Source organism: Scyliorhinus canicula, chromosome 1 (assembly GCF_902713615.1).
Source record: "Scyliorhinus canicula chromosome 1, sScyCan1.1, whole genome shotgun sequence".
NCBI lineage: Eukaryota > Metazoa > Chordata > Chondrichthyes > Carcharhiniformes > Scyliorhinidae > Scyliorhinus > Scyliorhinus canicula.
In genome coordinates, this window is record NC_052146.1 from 72,865,428 (window position 1) to 72,887,377 (window position 21,950).

At 43.1% G+C, this 21,950-nt stretch overlaps 1 protein-coding gene across 1 annotated transcript in view; it reads right to left on the reverse strand.

Moving 5' to 3' along the window:
• top3b (DNA topoisomerase III beta) overlaps nucleotides 1–21,950 on the reverse strand; it is a 95,479-nt gene that overhangs the window by 68,294 nt on the left and 5,235 nt on the right. The window contains exons 2-5 of the mRNA XM_038793200.1: nucleotides 10,944–11,075; nucleotides 9,277–9,383; nucleotides 8,798–8,872; nucleotides 4,804–5,000 (exon numbers count right to left, since the gene is read on the reverse strand). Of these exons, the coding sequence (XP_038649128.1) occupies nucleotides 4,804–5,000; nucleotides 8,798–8,872; nucleotides 9,277–9,383; nucleotides 10,944–11,075 (511 nt within the window). The remainder of the gene's footprint in view (nucleotides 1–4,803; nucleotides 5,001–8,797; nucleotides 8,873–9,276; nucleotides 9,384–10,943; nucleotides 11,076–21,950) is intronic.

Below are 21,950 nucleotides of genomic sequence, written 5' to 3' on the forward strand. Positions count from 1 at the left end.
TGAACTCTTCTTTCATCCCTCTACTAAGCATGTCAGTTTGAGTTTGTAAAGTTGAGCCTAATTCCGCGCCACCTGAATCCCCAAATAGCGAAAGCTCTTTCTAGCCAGGCAAAACGGGATCCCACTCAAATACCCATCCCGCTCTCGGGATCCAATGAAGAACATTTCACACTTTGCCGTATTAAGTTTGTATCCAGAAAAGGAGTCGAATTCATTCAGAATTCTCAGGATCTTATTAATTGACTCCAGGGGGTTGGAAACATACAGTAGGAGATCATCCGCATACAAGGAAAGCCGATGTTCCACTCCTCCTCTCTTAATACCCCTCCACTCTCCCTCGCTTAATACCCCTCCACTCTCCAGGCATCCAAAGAGCCAATGCTAAAGGTTCAATCGCAAAGGCAAAAAAGGCGAGTGCGGGCACCCCTGCCTCGGCCCAAGCTGCAGAGTAAAGTACCCAGTAAAGTACCCAGAACTAACCCCGTTAGTGGAGATGCTTGCTTTCAGGGCTGTGTACAACAATTTAACCCAGTCCACAAATCCCCGCCCAAACCCAAACCGTTCCAAAACGTCAAAAAGGTACACCCACTCAAATGCTTTCTCGCCATCCATTGACAGCACAACCTCCACCACATTTCCTCCAGTGGGAATCATGATACCGTCAAGTAGCTTCCGAATATTATAGGTCAACGCTCAGTCTTTTACAAAGTCAGTCTGATCCTCTTCAATCACTTCCATCACACAACCCTCAATACGGGTGGCCAAGATATTTGCCAGAAGCTTTGCATCAATATTCAGGAGGGAAATCAGACTCAAGCATTCCAAGTTATCAATTAAGTGAGGGGGTTCTGCCTGTGCCCGCAACCCTCCTCCGCCCCCGTCAATCAGCCATAATTTTGTTTGAGCCAAACCCCCCGGGTCCTCAGGACACACCTAATGAGGCCACCACCAGGCTTCCACTGCCATTGACTTCCAGATCGCAGCACATAAATAAAGCTCAGACCGTCAGCTATCCTATATACCCCTCCACAACCCCCCACTCAAATTAAACAAAACAAATGTACGAAACCCTACCCCACTTACACCATTTTGTTCCCCACATTCCTTCAGTTTACTGGTTTACACACCAGCATGGTGGCTCCCGCACGAAGCCCACAACTACCCTGAACTCGCCAAATCACCCATATCCAATCCCAGACAAATAAAAAAAGGAAAGCACCCAAGTAAGCAGATTGCTCCCCCCTTCACCCCTCCAATCCCATGAGCATTAGCCCCACTTCAAAAGATGAACAGAGGAACTTAGTAACAGTATTAGAATACACAACAACTAAACTAATAATACAGTCCCCCTACAACTCAGAACAAGAACATTTTAAAAGTTTAACACATTTACGAGTTCCCAATCTCTTGGTCTTGAAGAAACTTATCCGCCTCCTCCGCGGAGTCCAAAAAGTATTCCCTTTTACGCAAGGTGATCCACAAGCGGGCCAGATACAACATACCAAATCTCACCTTCCTTCTGGAGAACTGCCTTTAGACATAGAATTTACAGTGCACAGAGGCGCCATTCGGCCTATCAAGTCTGCACCAGCCCTTGGAAAGAGCACCCCACTTAAGCCCACACCTCTGCCCCATACCCATAACCCAACAACCCCACCCAACCTCTTTGGACACCAAGGGCAATTTAGCATGGCCAATCTGCCTAACCTGCATATCTTTCGACTGTGGGAGGAAACCCACGCAGACACGGGGAGGAATCTTCGCACAGACAGTGACCCACGCCAGGAATCAAACTGGCTCCATTTAGCTGTGAAGCGACAGTGCTAACCACAGTGCTACCGTGCCGCCCATTTAGCCAGTTCCTTATCCCAATTGGGGCATATCTTGATAACGCTCAACTCCCACTTGCTTTTCTTCGCCTGCCTAGCCCATCTCAGGATTTTCTCCTTGTTCAGGAATCTATGCAGACATACCACCATCACCGTTGGTTATTCACCTGCCTACGGTTTCCTTCTCAACGCCCTGTATGTGCGGTCCACCTCTGGGGGATGATTAAAAACCTCTCACCAACCAGCTTCTGCAGCATCTGTGTCACATACTCTGAAGGTTGGGGACCTTCCAGTCCCTCCGATAGACTCACTATCCGGACATTCAGCTCACGGTTCTCTAGATCATCCACTCTATTCCTCACATTTTTAAAACAACCAGCAATCAGGGAATGCTCTGCTTCCATCACAGCCAGCCGGGTCCTCCTGTTCGGCGACAGACTCCTCCATATTTTGGAACAAAGCACCCTGGGACTCCACCCGTTGCTCAACCTTTTCTATAGCTGGTCAATGGTCCTTACCAGATCTTCGGAGGTTTCCATCCTCTGTTTCCAGAATTCTGAGGTTAAGAAGTGTAGCCATCTGAGATGGCCACCTGCAAAGGACCACGGGAATTATGGCCAACCCATAGATACAGAGCTTCTGTGTATTTGCAACCCAAATAGCTAGACCTGATCGAAACCCCCGCTCGTTTGCAATCTAATGGCCCATTTCCCCAGAACAATAGGACTGCACTCAAGAAACCGATACAACCACAGACTGATCGGCGCCACTCCCTTTACTCAGAGAGCCCAACTGCCAAGGACAATGACCGCTAAGGACCCGCCCAGCCACCAAGGCACCCGCCCCTCTATTGGCCAAAATCGAAGGCAGTGATTGAAGCCATGTCGAATTATTGGGTCCAAGATTAAGCACCGCCCCAAAGAGCGCAAAACTCAGAAGGATAAAAAGGGACACAGCCATGGGTTCAGTCTCTTTTAGACCCGGCCTGTGCCAGCCTCCTTTGAATCCGGCCTGTGCCAGCCCAACTGCAGCATGACGATCAGACAGCCAAGTTCAAGACCAATGGTCGCTACCTGCCGGATGAGCCCAGCAGAGACAGAGAGCCACTTCTTCAAACCAGCCACGTGATCAAGATAAAGGCCTTATCCACTTGCACAGTGCCGGTTTCCTGAAGTTAAGTATAGGTTATTGTAGTTGATAGATGTAGTTTAACTTGTAGTATATTGTGCTTGCATGTCGAAGTAACCCGTGTGTGTTAATAAACCATCTTTGAACTTGAACTGACGAACTGGTTGTATAATCATTTGACCGATATGCAGGAAAGCCTTGTGGTTCAGTAAGAGAAATAGAAACACCCGCAGTATTGGCGACACTGTTGGGACAGAACATCATATCATAAAAGAGCCTCAGTATCATATTGGCGACTCTAAAGAGCAACATTATTATAGTATTCCATTAAATTGGCAACAGAAGTCCACTAACTGTGCAGTAGACCATTGGGCCGGGAGCACAGGCTTCAGGCCTGCCGCCATCGCGCCTTCGACCACGCTCTCCAGAGCCTCGCGGTCAGACTGCTGTTGTTTATTTTCCCACCATTGCTTTTCACTGGATGGATGCCGGACCACTTTTAAAAAAAACTGCCGGCATGTTCACAAAGCCAAACACTCACTCAATCACAAGTCCGATTGGGACTATAGATAAGAGAAACAAAAATCTCTGCGCTGGAGCCGCCAAGTTCATGGCTGTCTACCGCATGGCCACCACCGGAAGTCCTAAAGATATTTTCGCATCACATAACATTCCACTGCACTTCTTCTAATGACTCCAACTGGAACTACTCAGTTACTCAATTTCCATACTCCTACTTCTGTCACCACTGACCCCAGGTACTTCAATTTACTCACTTTCGCCAAGTCTTGACTTATAATCTTTACTCGGGAAGAAGGGGCTCACTGCTGATCCTTCGTGCAATCCAACCCTGATTTGAGACTCTCACACTACCCACACTAGTCTCCATATCCTATCTTGCATTAAGATGGAGGTCATCCAAAACTCTGCTGCTCGTGTCTTAACTCAAAGAAGTTCCATTCTCCTCTCACCCTGTACTCACTGACCTACACTGGCACCACACCAATTAACACATTTATTTTAAAATTCTGATCCTTGTTTCCATTAAGTCCTTTAATGGCCTCCTCCCACGCCATACTGTAACCACCTCCAATGCCACAATCCTCCATGATATCAGATTTTGTCTAATTTTGGCCTCTTGGGCATTCCCAATTTTAATTGCTCCACTACTGGTGGCCATGCCCTCAGTTGCCTAAGTGCCACGCTCAGACCACTGCCCCATCCCTCCCCGTGCCCCCACTTACATCTGGCTTTCATCCTTTAAGATATTCCTTAATCCTATCTCTTCAACCAAATCTTTGGTCATCTGACTTAATATTTCCTTATGAGGCATAACATCATACTTTGCTTTACAAGGCTCCTGTGAAACACTCTGGGATGTTTCATTATGCTAAAGCACCAGTACACCAGTTTTTAAGCTACCAATCCAGCAATTTATACAAGATTGGGATGTTTGATACATTATCCACCCATGGTGTGTTCTCAGCGATTTATCTTAGTTGTTACATTTTGTGACAAGCAGGCTTAGTGAATGAAATGTTTGCACCTTTGGATCCAACTGTGATCCATTTTGAAACTTGAAATTTGCCTCGCAGCTATTAGTACTCAGTTGGAGCTCCATAGCAGCCATTGTTGCCCCAGAGCTTGTAACTCTAAATTCTCGTCTTGCAATGCCACTATGGTAGATGACCCACAGACAATGAAGTTCTTTTTCCTCAACTTATTTCATGAGCCTTCTGTTGAAAGTCCACCATTTACTAACACTTAACCACCTTCTTTGAAGTCAAATCTCTAGCAGAATATGCAGCCAGCGTTTCTAGATAATGTATATTTAAACTAGCCATACCTGGTAAAAGCACATCCCACTCTCAGGTCCAGCTCTTGACGTGCATCCACTGATAAAGAATCATTCCGATTTGGCTCTCCCAACTGGTTCATAGCACTGTTAATGTCAGTATCTGTTATAGCACTGAACTTTGCACGATAAATCACTCTCTCATTCCCACGAGGAATGTTCATAACAGGTTGAAGAGCATCAAGTACCTGAATAAACAAAATATACTACAGTACAATATTCTGAATGCAAAGTTTACCTGTGGCAGGGAAATGGACCCATTTAGATCCGTAGTGGAGTTCTTCACATACACAATAGGCAGTACATTTTACAACATTGCTCTTCCTTCCCCTTAAAGGATTCGAATTCCCAAATGTTGGTTGATCGATGGAGATATAAAGCTCCTTGGTAGTGGGTGTGTTGGGGATTGGGGGCTGCAGGTGAGATTGTGGCTTTTATTGATTCTGCTCACATATTCTGGTTTAGAATCTGAATGGTTTGTGAAACTCACTCAGATTCTACGGCAGCTTTCTGAGAAAAGGATACGAGGTTTACATTGAGGTTCTGAAGTCCACCATGCAAGGGAGAGTATATTGATACACAACTGAGCCAGCACCACACAGTTGTTGGGTTAGCTAACCGTTAAGGGCTGAAGGCATGAGTTGGACTTACTAAGGTCACAGTTAGGCTAAATTTCCTCAAGACATATTTTCTTTTATATTTTCTATTACAGTACTAAAATGAAGCCAGAACTTCTATCGCAGCACAAGGACCTTTGTGCTAGGGCCAACTGAAGAGTACCCCATGCTGCTAGCTAACCCTCCTTAGAGCAATCCAGTTTAATGTGGCTGCATTTATAACATATTTGATGCCAATCATTGCCATCATGACATAGAAACATAGAAAACAGGAACAGGAGGAGGCCACTCGGCCCTATGAGCCTGCTCCACCATACTCCCACTTTTTCCACATGCACCCCTTTATAATCTAAAAATCTATCTATTTCCTTAAATATATTTAGTGACTTAGGCTCCACAGCCTCTGCAGTAGAGAATTCCACAGGTTCACCACCATTGACTGAAGAAATTTCTCCTCATCTCAGTCCTAAATGGTCTACCCTATATCCTGAGTCTGTGACGTCTTGTTCTAAACTTCCCCTAGTTAGAGGAAAAAACATCCCTGCATCCAGTCTGTCCAGCTGTGTCAGAATTTTAAACCTTTCAATGAGATCCCATCTCATTCTTGAACACAGTCAACCCATTCTCTCCTTATTCCACAATCCTGCCATCTGAGGATTCAACCTGGTGAACGTTTGCTACACTGCCTCTATAACAAGTATGTCCTTTCTTAGCTAAGGAGACCAAAACTGCATATAATCCCGGTGTGGTCCCTCCAAGGCTCTACACAGCTGCAGTAAGACATGCCTGCTCCTGTACTCAAGTCCACTCGCAATGAGGGCCAATATAATATTTGCATTCCGAGTTACTTGCTGCTTGCTTGCTTTCAATGACAGGTATACAAGGACACACAGAGTCTTTTGTACATAAATATTTCCCAATCTACCAGCATTCAACTCATACTCTCCCATTCTGTTTCTCCGTCTAAAGTGAATTTATCCACATTATGCTGCATCTGCCATGTATTCGCTCACTCACTCAACTTGTCTAAATCACCTTGGAACCTCTTAACTTCCTCTTCACCACTAACATTCCCATCAAATTTTGTGTTGTCAGCAAACTTGGAAATATCACATTTGTTTCCATCATCTAAATCATTGGTGTGCATTAAGTATAGCTGTGGCCCAAAGCACTGATCCATGCGGGATCCCACTAGTCACCACCTGCCAGTTAAAAGACCCATTAATTCCTACTCTTCAGTTAATAATAATAATCTTTATTGTCACAAGTAGGCTTACATTAACACTGCAATGAAGTTACTGTGAAAAGCCCCTAGTCGCCACATCCGGCACCTGTTCAGATACAGAGGGAGAATTCAAAAATGTCCAAATTACCGAAGAGTATGTCTTTCAGGGCTTGTGGGAGGAAACTAGAGCACCCGGAGGAAACCCATGCGGACACAGGAGAACGTGCAGACTCCGTACAGTGAACCAAGCCGGGAATCGAACCGGGGACCCTGGTGCTGTGAAGCAACAGTGCTAACCACTGTGCCACCTATTTCCTGTCTGTTAACCCAGGGTTTTTCTTTTTTTATTAAATAATTTTTATTCAAATTTTCACATTTTCACAAAAAAGTTTGTGGTTTGCTGGGCTCCCTGAGCACCTAATACACCTGTCCTCGGTCCCAAAAAAACGGCTCATCCTTGTCCCGGTCATATGAGCCCTATGCAGTACCTTAAACTGTATGAGGCTAAGCCTCGCACACTAAGAGGAGGAGTTTACCCTTTCTAGGGCATCCACCCACATCCCCTCCTCAATCTCCTCACCCAGCTCCTCCTCCCATTTATCTTTCCTCCACCGAGGCCTCGTCTACCTCCTGCATCACCTGGTACACTTCCGAGATCCTCCCCTCTCCAACCCATACCCCCGAGAGCACCCTGTCCTGGGCCCCACGCGGCGGCAGCAAACCCAGGGTTTTTCAAGTGCGGATCCCGACCCATGTAGTCAGGAAGGTCTCGGAGCGACTGGTCACAGCGTTCCCACAGTGGTCCAGATTGTGGGAGAATCGCTCAACAGCCGTTACGGGCATTTAAATTCAGAATGGCAGCTGCCACCGTCTTTTAAATGAGAACAAAATTAGGCTGCGTGCATTTTTCCAGCCATAAGTGGCTGGAGTGAGCAGGTTATGGACGTTAAGTACATATTTTTGGTGCGGTAGCACAGTAGGTAGCACTGTTGCTTCACAGCTCCAGAGTCCCAGGTTCGATTCCCGGCTTGGGTCACTGGCAATTTCCCCCTTTTCTTGATCAGGTTATGTTGTATATCCCCTCGCACCCCCCCTCCCCATATCAGAAAAGCCAATTGAACCTTTCAGGTATCACACATCAACCCATGACACTGAGTATTATCCATTTTTTTTTCCTCATAAAAAATGTCCCAAGAAACAAATCTTAGTGTGGAAGGTACTTTGATCAGAATTGTCAAGCCTTTGAGTTCGATTGTCAACGCCTTTAGGCCATTCAAGGCTATGAACATAGTTGCACTAACAGATTCAAAAACAGATTCTTCCCCATTGTTACCAGACTCCTGAATGACCACCTTATGGACTGAACTGATCTCTCCATCCATCTTCCCTACTGAGTAGCACTACATTCCATATGCTTCACCCAATGTCTGTGCCTACGTATTTACATTGTGTATTTATCATGTGTCCTATATTTTTCATGTACGGAATGATCTACCCGACTGTACGGAGAACAATACTTTTCCCTATACCTCGGTTTACGTGACAATAAATCTAAATCAATAAATCAATCAATAAGAAATACAATTTCAACATTATATAGTTTCTCAACAACTATATATTTTGGTTAAAAATCCAAATGATTATTGATTTTCAGAATTTTAATGCGAATTGACAAATTCAAATAACAGCAGTAGCTGTCATTGTGCATTGATGTGGACAGCATTCTAACTGCTTACCTCAATGCATGCAAAGGGTGGCATCGGATTCCAGCTTCAAAATAGGCAAAAGTAACAGAAATATCTCTTAGTACAACTAACAACTCGTATTTATATAGCACCTTTAGTGTAATGTAACATTCCAAGGTGCTTCTCGGAGCATAACAAAGTATGAAAACAGCCACATAAGGAGATGTTAGGTCAGATGATCAAAAGAAGGAAAATGAGGTACAAAGGTGGAAAGGTACACGGAGGGAATTACAAAGCTTGGGGCCGAGGCAACTGAAGGTCAAGATTTTCCCAGTTGAGCAGTTGTTGTGATTGTCCAACCGTACTCAGTTTTTACCTTGGGGACCAAAATTCAAGCTTCTGTTTTGGATCCGATCAAATTAAAATATCTTATTGTGTCCCAGAATAAAATACCTTACCTCGAAGCAGATGTTTTCTCCTTCCTTGTCACAATCCAGCCATAGCACAATGTAATCAACACCTCGCCCTTCTACCTGTTCAAAACAGACATACTAGTGAATGAATGCTATTAAGTGCTCAAACAATTAACTCAGCAATATTTGATTTACATAGTTAGAAACATACTTAAGTTACTCTTATGAAGATCATAGTGCTGTAAAGATTCAACCAATTGCTAATGACTAAATAGTACTGTGTGACCCAGATCCTGCTGCATCAGTTGCAACACCTTACATTTAGACAGTGAGCAAAACCTTATCCAACAAAATAAAAAGAACCATGTTCAGTTGCATTGTACCTGGAACCTGCTGAAGATTAACAATATTTACCTATGCTCCAAGGTACTTACCTATACTTGACCAAGTTGAGTTTGGAAGTGGAATATACAGTTCTGATAAGAACGTGACCATTTTGATTTGGGGACTATTGTTTTTCGTACCTGTAAGAACTTTACCATGTTGAGTTTGGGGTTGGCTTCTTTCTTTTCTGTTGGTGCTTTGCTGAAAAGTTCTGCTGGATCAACTTTATCCCAGTTGTTATATTTACCTGAAAATAAAAAAAACAGGCTGAATTGCTTCACCCATAAAGATCAATGTCAAGTGATCCCATTATCATACAGCACTAATAGCAGTAATAACAATAGAACAAGAAAAGCCCATTCACGTTATCCATGTCCAGTTTCAGAACCTGAACTGAGAGCTTACTCAGTTTAATAGCTAATAAAAAGTTCAATATGGATTACACCAATGATAAAGCTGTGCAAACATGTTTGCTGACACCAGTGAGTGGTGAAAATATGGACAGATCATGCTGGGAGTGCTAGTCAACAGCTGAGGATAGATCACATTGGAACAAATGTATCTTTTTTTTTAAATTTAGAGTACCCAACTATTTTTTCCAATTAATGGGCAATTTAGCATGGCCAATGCACCTATCCTGCACATCTTTTGGATTGTGGGGGTGAAACCCACGCAAACATGGGGAGAATGTGCAAACTCCACACAGACAGTTACCCAGGGCCGGGATTCGAACCCACCAAATGTATCTTTTACTACAATTCATATCCATTTACAGATCTGCTACTCTTGACCCCATTCTGTGTATATAATTAATTAATGAGCTGGGCAATATAATTTTATTAAAAGACATTACAATGGTTCATGTATTTCACTAAGCCAGTGGACATTTTATTCATACAGAAACTGGCCATCACACGTTCACCACAGCTCAGTAATAAAGTAAATACCAGCAGAGCCACACCAATCCATTCCCCATTTCTTTACCAGCAGAAACCCTGATTTCAGAGGATCTAGAAAGCAATAGTTTGCATCTAATAATATGAAGATTGAACCAGAACTGTTTTTCAAAATTCAAAACCTGGTGAAACTGCCAGTGTACAATTTCACAGTAAAGTGGAACGTGTCTCCATGCTGAATTGCATTTAGCTGTTAAAAATTGGATGCCTGTCATTAAGATAAGAAGTCGTACAAATCATACAAATCAGGTTAAAATACGTCACCTCTGTAACTTTACATTCAGGCCCTTACATGAGCAGGCAAACGAGAGCAAGCATTTCGGGATGCGAACCTTCCGGAAGTCCTAGATTTTCTAGGAATTAAAGACCCATCTCCTGGCCACTACTGTAGGCAACCCAGGAGATAAATCATAGGGGATTTAAAACAAACACTTTTTAAAAAAATTCATTTTCTTTAGCATTTTTGTTTATTAGTTGCAAAAATATTGGAGATGGGAGAAAAGGGGCTTTTTGAATGGGATAACTGGAGGTTGTGTGTCAAAACCTTCAGGAACACGTCTAACCAGTTAATAACACTAGTGTTCATCGAGTCACCCTATCCAAGAGCGTGGAGGTCATGCTTTTCTGCATAGCTACTGTTAGTTAATGTACCAATCATTTCTTCACCAAAGTTCCATTAAGCGTAACAACAATCACATCCTCAAAATCTCAGCTTTAAAAACAAGAAAGTATGAGGACTACTCATTTGAGGAACACACTTGTAATCAGCCACTGCTATACTCCATATCCTCAACATCAGACAACATTTTTACCCCTTCCCAAATAGATGCAAACCACACCAGGGACAATACCTATGAAATCCAAGGTCATCACATGACCACAGACTGATGTCACCTTGAAGCGAACACTCTGGCCCAGGAAAGTCCCAGGGTATTCATGCACAGAGCATACTCCATTTAATCCTTTCCGGGCGTTGAAGTTACCTGATTGGAAGGCAAATGAAAAACAAATTTAGTGCATAGCAAATTTCAGGGAAACTGCTGAGGCCAAATGCCAAATTCACATGCCAATTGTCTGTTAGCTTTACAAACGCCACATTCAAATTCAATGATTTTCAATGTAGTCTTTTTAAGAACAGCTCCACTGTGGAACCCTGTGGAAGGCTGATGTATAAGAGTGCAAAGTTCTCACATGCACCGGAGGACATACAGGCATGAACTAAGTAGCTTATTTGAGGTCCAACCCATTTGGAAGTGAAGGACCAGATAAGGCTTTGCAAAAATTGGGTGGGACAATCTTGCGCTCAGACTTGAATAGTAGGGCCAGAGGCACAACAATACCAATCCACAAAAAATTAAAATTTACTCCCTGCCGGATTACAGATGACCCCAATAGTGAAAACATTATTGCCTGTGGTTCACTGGAAAACACGTGGGCTATTTTGCTGAATATTTATGCCCCAATTGGGATGACCCAAACTTCATAATCTCCCGGGTGAACACCCTCCCCGATTTAGACTCTCATCGGATGATTCTGGGAGACTTGAACTGTGCCAGGAGAACGGGCATGAGAAAAATACCAGTGATGATTGAATGGCAGAGCAGACTTGATGGGCCGAGTGGCCTTATTCTGCTCCTTTGTCTTATGGTCTTAATGTGCTACATAGAATGCACTGGACAAAGGCAGGGATGAGTGGATTCTTTCAAAGCGTGGAGAACAAGTGTGACCACTGTTCACTTACACCCACTAACCACAAGCATACGCTTTGGGCTTGGCCTAAGCTTGCTGGATACTTGGTCTCCTTTTTCGACACAATATCCAAGATTTTGCCGACAATCCTAGAACCTTGCTTGCTGGTTGCAATATTTGGGGTTTCAGAGTCCCCGGGATGGATTCTCTAATAATGGGGCTATGTCCCCTCGCCGGCGTTAAAACCGGCGCCAATGACTCCGGCGTCAACGGCCCCCGAAAGTGAGGAATTCTCACCTTCCTAGCAGGCTAGGGTGGCGGCAGAGTGGTCCCCGCAGCTCCAGCGGCGTGGAACGGCCCGCACATGCGTGGAATGGGTGGCGTATTTCGGCGCATGTGCGGGGGTTCCCTTCTTCGCACTGGCCCCGGGCAATATGGTGGAGCCCTATAGGGGCCCGGGGCGGAGTAAAGTAGGCCCCCACGGAATCAGCCCGCTGGCCGATCGGTAGGCCTCGATCGCGGGCCAGGCCACCATGGGGGGGCCACACCCCCCCCCCCCCCCCCCCCCCCCGTCTCACTGGGGTCAGATCCCCCCACGCCCCCCCCTCCAGGACAGCCCCCGCACACTCACCTTCCAGGTCCCACCATGTGGGAGTCGAGTAATCCACGCCAGCGGGACTCGGCCAAACTCTTTGGCCACTCAGCCCATCGGGCCCAGAGAATCACTGGAGGGGCGCTGTCAACGGCACCCGACCGGCGTGACGGTGACCTTGCGGGCACACGAAAAACGGCGTCGGAGAATGGGGAAGCCGATTCTCGCACCCCCCTAGGGATTCTCTGCCCCGGATGTTTTTGCCTTCACTTCCTTAATAGGCAGGAGGTGAATATTACTCAACTGGAGCTCTCCCTCACCATCCAAGGCATCTGCCTGGATGGAAGGTTTGATATTGTTCTTGCATCTGGAGAAAGTCAAGTATCCCATCAGAGGCTCGGTGGGGAAGTTCTACCAGAGATGGTGGCTATTAATTTCTGTCTTTAAAGATCTGGACACGTTAGAGGGTTAGGGGGAAATAGGTGAGTAATAGGGATTCCTGTATCAATTGCATTCTTAACTGCCTCCCTAATTTTGTTTTGGTTGTTGGTTTTTAAATTTTATTTAGTTGTTTATGAAAGTTATATTGTGTGTATATTTTGGGGTCTATGTATATTACTGTTTAAATTCGATAATTCAATAAAATGTTTATAAAAAAATACTTTTAAAATCCATTATGCTGCAGATCAAATTGTGTCTCATAACAGACAAGGAGAATCAAGGTTTTAGGTAAATACTCCAGTTTTTATACAAACTGTAATTTTCCACTCCCAATTTAAGAATGTAGATTGAGACAACTTCACAACTGCTTCACTGGGATCCACTAACTGACAACAGAATGGGGATTAAACCTGGAACCTTGCGGGTCTTGATGGCTCGAAGATTCATTTAGGGCATAGGGACGGATTTCAGGATGATACTTCACAGTCTAGTGAAGACGCATTGAAGTACTTGTGGGAAGCATTTTATAATACACTGAAATCTCACGCCTCAGGTCCTCATATATGCCTACTCCTAAACAACCACATCATCAGAAAACATCCTGTGGTTCTTGGGTAGTAAAGCATTCTTTTCCCTCTTGCTCAACTTTCGAAAGGAATAGGAGTTGAAAAATTAATATAATATTTCACAGGAACAACTGTTTCTTGTTGTTGCCCCACTGGACAAGTGTAAATCACCATAACAAATCCAACTCTCATTAATTATTCTTCGCTTGAGGGATAATGACTAACTTAGCAGTGGTCCCAAAAGCTCACTACTGCCTCAACATCACCCATCAACTATCATGAATGACAATTAAAATTGTCCAGGAACCATTAATGATCATAATGATAATAATAATAATAATAGTTTATTGTCACAAGTAGGCTTCAATGAAGTTACTATGAAAAGCCCCTAGTCGCCACATTCCGGCGCCTGTTCAGGGAGGCCGGTACGGAAATTGAACCCGCGCTGCTGGCCTTGTTCTGCCTTACAATCCAGCTGTTTAGCCCACTGTGCTAAACCAGCCCCTGCTATAATGTGCGTAGTAACTTAAATACACTTGCGCAAATGGAAAATGAGACGTTTACTGGTCTAATTCACAAGTGGTACTCCTGTATGTAAAAACACTAAGGATAAACAAAACATTTACCAGAACCTTTTGCAAATTCATCAAATTCTCTGGAACCTGCAGAGTCTGTACTGTGAGGGTAACCATGTCTTTCCTTAAGGTTAGAATTCCACTGCTGTACGCAGCTTTCTATTCTTTGGATGGTTTCCACATAGATTCATAACATGTTACAGTACAGAAGGAGGCCATTTGGTCCATCATGCTATGTCAGATCTCAAAGACATTTAGTCCTGCATGTTGCAGAAGCAACAGAAAGCCCACTTTGTATGGGATCATTAACCTGCTACCAGGTATATAAACTGTTCTTCATTCTAATCTTAAACAGATTTTTTGTTCTTTGGCCCTCCTCTCTCAGAAGCAATGATTCTTGTTTGACTAATTTGATAGGCTTTTTTGATAAGGTAACAGGTGGATATGCACACGGACTTTCAAAAAGCATTTGATCAAAACACCATAAATAGGTTTGTTAGCAAAATGAAAGTCTGTTTTATAAAAAGGGCAGTAGCAGCACAAATTCAAAACTAACTAAAGAATAGAAAACAGAGTTATGCTGAATGGCTATTTTTTCCAACTGTACAGAGTGGAATTCCCCAAGGTTCAGCATTAGGACCACTGCTTTTTTTTCGATATGTAAATTACTTAGACATGGCAATGCAGGATACAATTTAGAAATTTGCAGATGACACAAACATTTGAAATATAGTAATCAGCGAGGAAGAGATGCACAGGCTGGTGGGATGGGCAGGTGAAATTCAAAGCAAAAGAATTTGGGGGACACATTTTAATGGGAAGAATAAGAAACAATACAAACTACAAGATACAATTTAGATCTGTCTGTGTTTGTGGATAAATCTCTGAAGATGGTAGATCAGATTAATAAAGCAATCAATAAAAGCTTACAAGATCCTGGGTTTTATATGTAGAAGTAGGGGCTCAGAAGCCAGAAAGTTAAGCTGAACTCTGCAAACAAAAAGAGTACTGCATCCACAGCTGGAGTATCTTGTCCAATTATGGGCAACACACTTTGGGAAAGCATTAAACATTGTGGAGAGGATACCAAAGACATTTACTGGAATGGTTCTGGAGACGAGGGATTACAATCACGTGAATAGGCCAGAGAAGCTGGCAGGGAAGGTGGGGGTTGTTTCCAATGTCTGCATATTGATAACTTGAGCATGCAAAATTAAAAGGGGACCGGGAAAGAAAATTGTACGGAAAAACTTAGTTGAGATTTGGAATGCATTCCGATACAGCAACTTTCAAAAGGAATGAAGAATACTTGAAGGAGAAAAAAATGTTCAGGAATACAGGGAAAGAGCAGGGGAGCAGGATAACTAGACTGCTCCTCAAAATAACTTGGGTAGATTTGATAGGTCACATGGTCTCATTCTGTACATAATGATCTGATTCTATTGGCCCAATTGGGTTTTGAGAAAGTTAAATTAGAGCTCCATTATTCTATTACCTGTTTTTTTGACTATTCCAAGATACTCCTCGTCAGTCTCCCAAGCCTCAAACCTAAATGCATCTGGAATTCTGCCACCTGTAGCAAGTTGCACCAAATGCCATCCACCTACATTGCTCACTAACCTACACTGGCTCCTAGTTAAGCAAAGCCTTGATTCTGAAATTCTCATCCTTCTTTTCAAATCCCTCCAAGCCCATGCCCCTCCCTATCTGTTACACGAGTTCCTTCAAAACTGGCCTCTTGTGCATTCCAGATTTTAATCACTTCATCATTAGTGCAGCTACTGATGACCAACTCTCATCATTATACGTGAAATAAACAGTGTGGTAATTAAGGTTGGTGAGCTGCAAGCACAGGTAGCCACATATAAATATGTTGTTGTGGTGATAACAAAGATCAGGTTCAAAAAGGGCAGGACTATGTACTAAACATCCTTGAATATAGGGCTCAGTAAAGATAGGGAGGCTGTCAGTACTGATCAAGGAGAATATTAGTGTTGGAAAGAGGATGTCCTGAAGGGAGCAAGGACAGAAATTTTCTTGTTAGAGTTAAGAAACAACAAGTGCCATTACACGACTGGATGTATTCTATAGGTCATCCATTAGGGGAAAGATAGGGAAATTAGAGGTGTGAGAACTGTAATGTTTGTGGGCAATTTTAATTAGATTATAAACTGGGATAGCAAATAGGGAAGAGGCAGAGGAGCGTTTCGCAAGTGTTTCCAGGAGAATTTCTTGATCAGTACATATCTGACATAATGAAAATACCGATAAATGAGGCAAGTCAAGTGGACCAAGTGTCATTTGGGGGGTCATTTAAGGAACTATGATCATATACCGTAACACGTAGAGTAACAACGGAAAAATACGGACAGCATGATGACACAATGGTTAGCACGGATGCCTCATGGCGCCGAGGACCCGGTTCGATCCCGGCCCCAGTCACTGTCCATGTTGACTTTGCACATTCTCCCCTTGTCTGCATGGGTCTCATCCCCCATAACCCAAAGATGTGCAGGGCAGGTGGATTGGCTATGCTATACTGCCCCTTAATTGGAATTTTGAAAAAATCAACAACAAAAAACAATGGAAAAGTAAAAGGATTAATCTAGAGTAAAAGTAATTAATTGGAAGATGGCCAACTATTCAATGGGTTGAGAATGACCTGTGCAGGATAAATTGGAATCAAAGATTGTCAGGCAAAGCTGTAACAGAACAATGGGCTACCTTTAAAGAGACGGTTTGGGAACAGGTGAAGTGCATTGTCAGAAAGGGGAAGGAGGGGCAAGCAAAGTCAGACACGCGAGAGAGAAAGTAAAATGGAAGCAAAAAAGGTGACAGATGTCAGATTGATAACATAAGTGAAAACCAAGCTGAATAAAGAAAATTCAGCAGGGCAGAGGTAAAGGAAACAAAAGAGGCAAAGAGGGGGTATAAGTAGTGATTGGCAACTTACAAAGGTAAATCCAAATGTTTTCTATAGGCAAATAAATAATAAAATGGTAGTGAGAGGAGATATGAGGCCAACTGAAGATGAAAAAGGAGATCTATGCATGGAGACAGAGGACATAGCTGGGGTACGAAATTAATACTTGCATCTTACCAAGGAAGATTATGCTGGCATAGGGAAATAGGAGGTAAATGAAATACTGATGGGTTAAATTGATAAAGAGGCATTAGAAATGTTGGCTGTACTTAAAAGTTGACCTGATGGTTGCATCCAAGGATTCCGAGTAGGGCTGAAATTGCCGAAGAACTGGTGATATTCTTCAAATCCTTTTTTAGATAAAAGCACCAGGAGATTGAAGAACTGCAAATGCTACACCTGCTCAAAAATGTATATAAGGACAAGTCCATCACTACAAGGAAGTCTGTTTAACATAAATAATTAAAAAGTGTTTTAAAAACGATAATCCAAGACTAACAGTCACTTGTACAAGAGTAATTAATGAATGCCAGCACAGATTTATAAAGGCAAGTTGTGTTTACCTAACTGATCGAGTTTTTTGTTAAGGTTACAGAGATGGTTAATGAAGGTATTTCTGTTGATGTGGCATATATAGACTTCCAAAAGGTGTTTGACAAAGTTCTACCTAATCGACTTGTCCGCAAAGTTGAGCCTCATGGAATAAAAAGTTTAGTGGTGACATGGATACAAAGTTGGCTGAGTGACAGGAAAGAGAGTAGTGGTAAAACGGTTGCTTTTCAGACTGGAAGAAGATGTAGTGGTGGTCTTTACTAAAACCACTGCTTTTCTTGATCTATATTAATGACCTAAACTTTGATGTATAGGGCAAAATTTCATACGACTCAAAACTTGAAGTATTATGAACTATGCTGAGGATAGTGATAGACTTCAAGACAGACAGATTGGTCGATAATCGGACATACATGGCTGATGAAGTTGAATGCAGTAAAGTGTGGTAGGAAGAACGATGAAAGGCAATATAGAGTGCAATTCTAAAGGTAGCAGAAGCTTTTTCCCAGGGTGGAGGTGTCAAATACGAGGGGCATAGGTTTAAGATGCGAGGGGCAAGGTTTAAAGGAGATGTACGAGGCAAATCCTTTACACAGAGGGTGGTGGGAGTCTGTAAGTCACTGCTGGGGATTATGGAAGCAAAAGTAATAGTGACTTTTAAGGGGCATCTTGAAAAATACATGAAAAGGATGAGAGTAGAGGGATATGGTCTCCGGAAGGATAGGAGGTTTTAGTTCAGACGGGCAGCATGGTCAGTGCAGGCTTGGAGGGCCAAAGGGCCTGTTCCTGTGCTTTAATTTCCTTTGTACAGGAACAGAGAAACAGGGAGCACGCCTATGTACAAAACATTGATGGTGACAGGGCAGATTTTTTTTTTTTAAAAAGCTTACGAGGTCCTGGGTTCCTTAAAGAAAAAGGGGCTCAGACTACAAAAGTGAGGCAGTTATAATGAACCTTTCTAAAACACTGGAAGATTGCATCTAATTCTGGGCATCATAATTTGGAAAGGATGTAAAGACTTTAGAGAGGGTGCAGAAACGATTTCATGGTTCCAGAGATGGGGGACTTCAGTTAAAATAATAGATTGGAGGAACTGGGGCAGACTTAGGGGCTGGTTTAGCACACTGGGCTAAATCACTGGCTTTTAAAGCAGACCAAGGCAGGCCAGCAGCAATTCCCGTATCAGCCTCCCCGAACAGGCGCCGGAATGTGGCGACTAGGAGCTTTTCACAGTAACTTCATTGAAGTCTACTCGTGACAATAAGCGATTTTCATTTTCATTTCATTTCACGGAGGTGTTCAAAATTATGAGTAGATAGAAACAGTTCTCTTCGCTGACTGGGTTGAAAACTAAAGGTCACAGATTTAAAGTGATTGGAAAAATAACCAAGGATGACATGAGGAAAAATGTTCTTATACAGGGTGCAGTTAGAATCTGGAATAACAGCCCAAGTGGGTAGTGATAGCAGCAATAATTGTGACTTTTAATCAACAAATACCTGAAGACTTTAAAAAATGCAGGGTTGCAGAAAGATGGGGGAATTGAGAATAGCTGTAACCTATGATTTTATACGTCTCGTTACTTATTTCGATTATCGCGATTTCACCATGATGCAGCCACAATAGCTTTAAACTTAAGTTCCATATCATCTTACTGGTGCACTATCAAAAGGTTTTCATTGTAGAAAAAATTCATAGGAAGCAAGAAAATATAACTACTAATTCTCTTCCAAGTGAAACTGTTCAGTCATCCAGCCACACAGAGTAGTCACATTTTCGTAATGCCTTCTTTACTACAATAGTCCTGAAAACTTGTACTCCAAGTTGTCGCGCTCCTAGCCAAGCTGTTCCAGTACAACAATCCGGCAATGTGAAAAATTGCCCAGGTATGTCCCGTACACAAGAAACAAATCCAACCTGGCCAATTAGCGTCCCATCAGTCTACTCTTGATTAACAGTAAAGTGATGGAAGGGGTCATCAACAACATTATCAAGCGGAACTTATTCAGCAATAACCTTGTGATGAATGTAAGAAATTGTCGTATTTTAAATTTTCTGCAGTAATTGAAAACTGGGTTAAGATGCATACAGACAGTATGTTTGCTAAAGTGGTGATCAAGGGGTCATAAAAATGAGGTAATCATTTATTTTGCAGTGTTTTGCTAATAGATTTGAGAATCATTTACTTAGCTAACTAGGAAATTGAATATTGTTTACATTTGAAGGACAACCGTGGTAGATAATTTATGTGGGGTATTATGTTTGGTCCTGACTAAACAGGTCATGGGGCATCTTGTGGGAAGAGACACAAGGATGCCTTATGCTTTGGGTACAGATGATATTACTGAGGGGAAGAGCTAGGACTGTCTGGAAAAAAAACTAGTTCTTCCTAGGACTTTAATCTGAACAGAAGTGTTTCAGTTTTGGTCCTGAAAGGTTCTCTCTCCAAAGATCCTGCACAGAGGAAAGTACAAATCTGGTTGATAATTGGTACTGCTTAATTAAAATATAGTGGCAAGTTTAGGAAGGAAGTTAAAGTTTCTTTCTTTACTTAAGAACTGTTGTAACTGTTAACTGTAAAGGTATTTATTTTGTGTATAAATGTGTTTGTTTGAATGTAAAAGATACCTATTTAATCATAGAATAGAATTCCTACAGTGCAGGAGGCCATTCGGCCTATGGAGTCTGCACCAACCCTCTGAAAGAGCACCTGACATAGGACCACTCCCCTGCCTATCTCCATAACTCCACCTAACTTGCAAATCTTTGGACACTAAGGGGCAATCTTTTAGCATCGTCAATCCACCTAACCTTCACATCTTTGGATTGATGGTTCAGGAGCACCAGGAGGAAGCCCACGCAAACACAGGGAGAAAGTGCAAACTCCGCACAGTCACCCAAGGCCAGAATTGAATTTGGTTCGCAGGCACCGTGAAGCAGCAGTGTTAACCACTGTGCCACCGTGCCGCCCAAGGTCATTTTTATCCCACTCCTGTGGTGCAGTAACCTTTCATCACACTTTTACAAATTGTAAATAGTTGGGTTCTCATCCGGGATCCGAACAAAACGCTCACGGATGCTCATTTTAGGTTTCGCCAGGGTCACTCAGCTCCTAACCTCCTGACAGCCTTGGTTCAAACATAGACAAAAGAGCTGAATGCCAGAGGTGAAGTCAGAGCGACTTCCCTTGACATTAAGGCTGCATGGCCGAGTATGGCATTAAGGAGCCCGAGCAAAACTGGGTACAAGGAACCAGGAGTAAACCCTCCACTGGTTGGAGTCATATCTGGCACGAAAGAAGATGGTAGTGGTAGTCTCAGCTCCAGGTCATCTCTGCAGGAGTTTATATGGGTAGTATCCTTGGACCAGTCATCTTCAGCTGCTTCATCAATAACCTTGCTTCCATCATAAGGTCCGAAGTGGGGATGTTCACAGATGACTGCACAATGTTCAGCACCATTTGCGTCTCCTCAGATAATGAAGAAGTCCATTTCCAAATGCAATAAGACCTGGACAATATCCAGGCTTGGGCTGACAAAGTGGACAGTAACATCCACACCTCACAAGTGCTAGGCAATTACCATTCCCAATAACAGAGGATCTAACCATCACCCCATGACATTCAATGGCATTACCAATGCTGAATCCCTACTATTAACAACCTGATGTGACCACTGCTTAGAAACTGAGTAACTCAGTTCCAGATTTCTTCCCCCCCCCCCCCCCAAAAAAAAGTCTGTCCACCATCCACAAGGGATGAGTCAGAAGTGTAATGGAATACTTTCCACTTGCCTGGAGGAGTGTAGCTCCAACACTCAAGAAGCTCGACACCATTCAGGACAAAGCAGCTATCCCTCCCACAAAAAACATTCAATCCCTCCACCACCGACGAACAGTGGCAGCCGTGTGTACCATCTACAAGATGCACTGCAGGAACTCACCAAGGTTCCTTAGGCAGCACCTTCCAAACCCACGCACACTACCATCTAGAAGGACAAGAGCAACAGCTGCCTGGGAATACCACTATCTGGAGGTTCTTCTCCAAGTCACTCACCACCCTGACTTGGACATTTTTGCCGTTCCTTCACTGCCGCTGGGTTAAAATTCTGGAATTCCCCCTCTAAAAGCATTGTGGGTGCACCTACCCCTCAAGGACTGCAGCGATTCAAGAAGGCCACCTTCTCATCCCCACCTTCCAAAGGGCAACTAGAGATGGGCAATAAATGCTGGCCTAGCTAGCGATGTCCGCATCCCGTAAATACATTTTAAAAAATGTTTCAAAGCTTTAAGTTCAATGTTTCCATTTTCAGTTACTAGCTTCAGATTTTTTCTTGAATGCAAGATTAAATTTAGATGGGCTGCCCATCCACACTTTCCCCCAAATCCTTCTGTTTATACTTCAGAGCGGTTAAAAACTGCTATAGTTTTTAAACAGTTTAAAATTAAATAACCTAGATAATGCCTGATACCGTGTGAGTAATAAAATAATTTAGGATAAACCCTTGTGCTCTCCCAGATGA